The following is a 6,781-nucleotide window of genomic DNA, read 5'->3' on the forward strand; positions in this document are numbered from 1 at the left end:
TTGTGGTAGATTGTCAGGTGACGTTACATAGAGAGAACCTCCAGCATAAACCTGTTACCCCTCTAATTCAAACAAATGTATACTTGGATGGCTGCAGCTAAGAATTTCAGCTCAGAGAGGCTCGAACTTTTATTTATATTTAATTTATTTAAAAAAATAAAAAAATAAAAAAACACGCAAAAGCAACCTGATGGGTTTGTGTGGAAGAAAAATATTGAAAAACAATATATATATATTGGCTTAAAATGACAGGTACTACATGACCAGTTGGAAGACCCCATGGTCCATGATTACATCCTTGACAGGAATAAATCAACGAATCAAAACAAATTCAGAGCAATAATTTTATTTCCACCATTGGACAAACCAGGAAATGCAATCAATTCAATGTGAAGCTGAAAAAACATTTACAAAATGTGAAATCACCTGCGGACATTCAACACTTATTTGCTTTGTTTACCCTGAGGCTTCGTACCGGTTGAGGATTTACAAACATCACAGGAGCGATCGGAATCGTGGTCCTGGTGCTTCGCCTCGACCTCCTGGTTTAATGGAGTTTTCTGCATAATGGAGTCGAACCCCGATTTTAAAGATTCGACAACACCGGTTAAACGGGCACGACCGCTTTCTGCAACAACCTGGATCCCGGCAGAACTCTTCCTGAACACCTCTCGCCCGGTCTTGCTCGACACAGCAACGAGTCGCCGGTAAAGGTCAAGGGACGAGGAGCTTGGTACGACAACCTTCTCTTCATCAGGAGTTGCACCTTCTGCAGGAAGCACAGGTATTAGTTTGTATACAAACACAAAACGTGATCCACGTCCATACAGCAATGACTTACCTTGCTTATCTTGTGGCAGGTATCGATCCACCTGAGAAATCAATGAATCTGCACCCGACAAAACCACCTGTCCAAACTTGGTTTTCAGTAGCGAGTCTGCACCGTCCAACACCACCTGCTTGGATCTCTCAAAACCCACTCCGACCTGGGACTTGGACCAATCCAGAAATATTTCCAAACGTTTTTGTGCAATTTGCAAATTCTTCGTTACATCATCAAGTACCTGGAAACAAGGAAATATAAACCAATCACCGGACAATATTTATTTTTAATTCCTGCATCAGGTCACAGCAGGTACGTTTGGAAAGGTAAAGTCACAAACACAACTTGATGTTCTTATTTCTCCAGTTCCAAAGAGCCAGATGTCTCCACACTAAATTACATTCACAGGAAGATCCAGAATCACCTCCATTGTCCATACCTTGTTGGCAGGTTGATGCAAGATCGGGACCTTCTCCTCCACAAGATCCAGACCCCGGCATGCGAGCTCGTCCACAAACTTAACTGGAGGAAATAAAAAGTGGAAAACTCAAAGATCATGGATATTGATGAATCACTCAGTGGAACAGAAAAAGGGAAATTTCAAAAACGACCCAGAACAACCTCCATCCTTCTCCAGAATCGATCACAATACAAAACTTTCCATTAAAACGAAGAAAGTTCCACAAGGTTTGAGTCAAAATAAACAGTTCAGACATCACATCCGATCTGCATGGAATCACACTCTGCAGATGAAGAATCCTGGTGATTGGTTCGACCCCACTGGAGGTGATCACAGCTACCCCCGTAACGCCCCATTCCACCATGTTACCAAAAGAGAGAAGAACAGGCCTCGACTCCTTCCCACACTTGTAGGCCTGAACCAGGTCATCCGCAACAGAACTGAACAACGGTAGTGAATACAATCTCTGAAATACATTCTGTGGGCAAGAACAGAAAGTTACAATGAGAGGACGTCTCACATTCCGAAACTTCATGGGATTGGCTGGTTGAGGTTTTCATGAGAACAGATGGATGGGGTTAGAGGGGGGGGGGGGGTGAGGAGGGGAAAACTCCTGATGAATGGGAAGTCAAACCTTCAGATTTAAGCTTCAATTTATTATATCAGAAAATGAAATGAGGACATGATGAAATGATGAAAACTTCCAATTCACCCCCACCCATCCCTCTCCCTCACCCTCCACAGACTCATCCCCCTCATATAGCCATCCCACCCCACTACCCCACCCCCGACACTCCAAACTCCAAACTCCCACACCCCCTCACTCCAAACTTCCACATTCCCACCCATACCTCATTCACCTGGAGCTCGACCCGACATGTTCACCTGAAAAACGAAAGAACTCACCTTGGTACCGACGGTCTGAACCTCGACGGCCATTTCGTTCAAAACAAGAAACGATTCACGGGGAGAACCGAGCGAGATCAAGAGGACCAAATCAATGTGCGCACCACCAGGTAACTTTTATGGCCGAAGCCTTTTTTATTATAAAAAAAGGTAAAAAAACACGCTCAAAAATCAAACCATCAATAAACCCATCACCATCACCACCACACAAGAACCCAGGAAAATCAAAAACCAAGAAATCAAAGGCCAAGAAACAAGATATCAAACAAAATAGGAAATCAAAGAGAGAAAGCAAACCAAAGATCAGGAAACGAAAGAAAACAAGGTTCAAAGACCAAAATGAAAATCAAATCACACTCAATAAACCATAAATCATAAAAACCAAAGTCCATCATCCCTAGCCCAAACCCCCCAAAAAACCCCTCTCCCACCCCAGGCAGCAGACACCTAACTAACTAACCAAAGGGGAGGGAGAAAGGAAAGAAGACCCTATCCCCCCTCCCACCCCCCCGAATACAACCAAAGAAGGGACACCTTAAAACAATAAGGGTCAAGGGGCCTTTTTTCCTTTGCATACCGAAATCAACAACCGGCTGCTAACCGCAGCCGGGAACATGCAGCCACAAACACGTTGAGGGCTCGACCCACCGCTGGAAATAATAATGAAAGAAAATAAAAATCAAACCAAGGCAAAATCAAGATCAAACAAAAGGAAGCCCAACTGCCCCCACCCTCCCCAGGCCACGCCCGGGAGGGCCCACCCGGAAGATGCCCCACAAGGAAGGCCCCGGCTCCCTGAGCTGCCCACGAGGCGTGAGTGTCCCAATGAGAATCACCGCCCGACAGGGCCCGCAAGCACACCTGCCGGAGCACCCCCAACCTTTCCAAGCCCGGGCGGCAAACTCGGTCAGGGACTACGGCTGCACATGACTGTCGCCCGCACATTTGGAAGTAACCTCCCGCGGGACCCCCCCCCCCCTTCACCACGGAAAAGCCCGGCCGTATTCTCCGCTCCAGGGAGGGCTTTACGACACACCTGACGCATCGTTGCGGCCAGCACCCCGCCCCGTCGCCCGCAGGCTGTCGCCAAGCCTGTACCTTTGGAGGCAGGATTGGGCTCTGCCCCATATACAACCATACCCTGGTATAGAAACCTCTGGTTCTCGCTCGCCACAAGACGGTCTTGATTATACAGACCGTTCTCCAGGCCTGCCTCCATTTGCGGACAGGCACTGGTTGTGGTAGGAGCCCGCTAAACGCAAAGACGTCCCGTCTGACCATCACCAGCCAAGGCACATAGCATTCGAGGAGGCCAGCCGCAAGCGACCAGAACCCCTCGGCGACAGGGCAGTCCCAAAGGACATGCCTGACGGTTTCGTCCCCTGTGCATCGGGGTCGGGGACACTGGACCGACACGTTCAGGCCCCTCTGGAACTGAAATACCCGGACCGGAAGACACTCATGGGCGGCTTGCCACGCGACGTCCTTCTGGTCGTTGGCGAGACAGCGAGTCGAAACGTTCTCCCAAACCTTTCTCGCCGTACGTTCTGCGAGAGGCCTTCCGCGAAGGATACGCACCTCCCGCAGCACCTCCCTTGGGCGCAAGTGATCCAGGACCCGCGACAACTGCCAACCGATGGGCCGACAGGTCAACAGGCCCTGCTCCCAGGCGAACCCCTCAAACATCCGGAAATGCCCCGGACACGACCCGGAAAAAGGCCGAGACAGCGGCAGGGACCACCCTTCCAACCGCGCGACGGACGGCCCCAGAAAGAAAAACAGAAAGTCCCGCGCCAGCCGGCGACCCGGGTCCTCAGACACGAATAACTCCATGAGAGTACACGCAAACGCAGACATACATACAAACACCGGGCAGGGGACACCCTTCCCACCCAAGGACGGGCTCATCTTCACGACCCTCCTACTCCTGCGCTCTGCTCAGGTACCCCAAAAGAAAGTGAAAATTATTCCCTCTAGAGCCCGTCCCACCGCAGGAGGAGGTGGGGAGATTCTCGCCAAATACAACAACTTACCGATCAAAACATTCTTGATAACTAAATTTCGCCCCTCCATGGTTAGGCGACGAGACCGCCAAGAAGCGACCTCCAATTCCAATCCCCCAATGACCGTTCGCCAGTTCTCAGCGGCCACGCCGCCTGGGTCAAAGCAGACCCCGAGGATCTTTAATCGATCTCTCCGCTCCGTGTACGGGCAAGGGGGGCCGGAGCCCGTCCTGTGCCGACCAAAGTGCATGACCTCACTCTTCTGAGGATTGATTTTAGAAGAGGAGGCCAACCCAAAACGCTCGCAGAGACCCACCAGTCTGCACATGGCGACTGCATCGGTGACGAACACCGACACGTCGTCCATGTACAGACTCACCTTTAGGCGCTCCCCATGGGTTCCGGGAATCCACAACCCAGGGAAGGATGGGTCCGCTCGCAGTGCACAAGCAAACGGTTCAATACAAAGGACAAAAAGGACTGGTGACATTGGGCAGCCCTGCCTGACCCCAGAAGTGACTGGGAAGTCTCCCGAGAGGTGTCCGTTGACCGAAACACGGGCTTCAACGTCCCTATACATCAGGTCCACCCAATGCATCAAATTTGGCCCAAAGCCAAAACGGTCCAAAACGGCCATCATGTATTCATGTGACACTGTCGAAAGCCTTCTCCTGGTCCAAACTGACTATGCTCAGTGGGAGGCCTCTCTCCTCCGCTAGCTGGATCGCCTCTCGAACCAGGCCCAGGCTGTCGGACACTCTGCGTCCCGGAACAGCACAAGTCTGGTCCGGGTGCATGAGGTCCACCATGACACCGTGCACCCTCTTAGACAGCACCTTTGTTAGTATCTTGTAGTCGACATTCAACAAAGTGATCGGGCGCCAGTTGGACAGATCCTCCCGATCACCCTTCTTGTGCACGAGGTTTACGACGCCCCGGCGCATCGAATCTGGAAGCCTCGCAGAGGTGGCTAGCTCCCTCACTACCTGCAGATAGTCCTCGCCTAGGACGTGCCAAAGGCGGCGATAAAACTCCACGGGCAGGCCGTCGTCACCCGGGGTTTTATTCGCGGCCAAATCCCTAACAGCGGAGGTCAATTCCTCCAGGCTCACCGGCTCCTCCAACCGCTCCCGCTGTTCGGGGCTCAAAAGATTCCTCAGATGGCCGAGAACGTCGGCCATCTGGATTTGGTCAACCGGTCGTTTTTCAAAAAGCCTGGAGTAATAGTCCTCCACTGCTTCAGTAATTTGGTCCGGATCCGAAACACGGCCTCCCCCCACATTAACCTGGGCCAAACCGCCCCTCCGCCTGGCACAAAGAAGAATCTGGTACACCTTTCGTTCCACTCCAATGCTTGCACCTTGCTCCGGAAGATGACGGCCCTCGCCCTGGCTTCGAGGCTAAAAATCCTCCCCTTCACCCGGCGGATTTTCTCTGACACGTCCCTCCCTTCGCAAAGTTTCTTATGCAGGCGCTGGAGGTACGCCTGCATGCGCTTCAAACGCTCTCGTTTCCCCGCGGCCCTCATTCGCCCGGCCGTTCGGAAAAACCCTATGGTCCTACGTTTCACCTCCTCCCACCAGGCTGCCGAGGTAGGGAAGAGGCACCTGACCGTTTCCCACTCCCTATACTTCCGAACGTAGGCATGCACTAAACTGTCATCCTGCAAAAGGTGACAGTTAAGCTTCCAGAGTCCAAAACACCGGGGACGCACCCCATTTAATTCAATACCCAGAGACAAACGACAGTGATCTGAAAATGCCACCGCGTGAAGTACCAGGTCCGGGTCGCCAAAATTTGGTGTCAAAAGAATGTAATCAATCCTAGCCCGACTGGTACCAGCCGCATCGGTCCGGGTGACATCATTCCTTTCCGCACCCGTGTCCCTCAACCTAAAATCCTGAACAAGCCCTTTAAGGGCCCGCGCCGATGACTCCAGGGGCAACCTGTCCAAACTTATATTAAAATCTCCCCCGACGATCACGGGGCCAGAGGTGGAGAGGAGGGGCCCCAACTGGCGCAGGAGCTCCACTCTTTCTCCCACCGTCGTTGGAGCGTACACATTGACCAAGGTCAGTGGGGTCGAGGAAACCACCACCCTGAGCACGGCCAATCGCCCCGGGATAATTTCTTCTAAACTAAAGACCTCGACATTCGGGCTCTTAATAAGGAACCCTAGTCCTGCCGCCCTGTTAGTGTAGCTGCCGGACCAATACGACTCTCCGTACCGCCAATTTGCACGGAGGTATCCATACTCACCGTGCGGAATATGGCATTCCTGCAACAGGCAGACATCCCATTCAAAATTGCGCAGTTCTTCAAAAATAGCGATCCTCCGGACCGTGGTACGGACTCCCCGTACATTTAAACTCGTTAGTTTAAAGCTCATAGGTGTTAGTGTATTAATCACCAACACTAGTGCAAACCACGAAAGGGGAGTCATAGGACTTATGAAGCTCCTCCCTCCTTGCCAAGACGCGACGAGCTACCATTCTTCCTCCCCCTGCGGTTCTTCCCGCAGCCGGGAGCCACGAGGGTGCCCGGGAGCCAGTCCCCATCTATGCAGACATTCTCCCCGGGTAGCAGGGA

At 51.8% G+C, this 6,781-nt stretch overlaps 1 protein-coding gene across 1 annotated transcript; it reads right to left on the reverse strand.

Moving 5' to 3' along the window:
- Nucleotides 1–335: 335 nt before the first annotated feature.
- On the reverse strand, nt 336–2,498 carry LOC144892304 (perilipin-1-like). Its single transcript, XM_078778169.1, has 5 exons — nt 2,190–2,498; nt 1,566–1,761; nt 1,263–1,345; nt 842–1,064; nt 336–769 (listed from the first exon to the last, which is right to left on the reverse strand). Exons 1-5 carry the CDS (start codon nt 2,220–2,222, stop codon nt 444–446), a joined length of 861 nt encoding a protein of 286 aa, XP_078634295.1. The 5' UTR covers nt 2,223–2,498; the 3' UTR covers nt 336–443.
- Nucleotides 2,499–6,781: the final 4,283 nt, after the last annotated feature.

This window comes from Myxine glutinosa, chromosome 5, assembly GCF_964187855.1.
Source record: "Myxine glutinosa chromosome 5, kmMyxGlut1.1, whole genome shotgun sequence".
NCBI lineage: Eukaryota > Metazoa > Chordata > Myxini > Myxiniformes > Myxinidae > Myxine > Myxine glutinosa.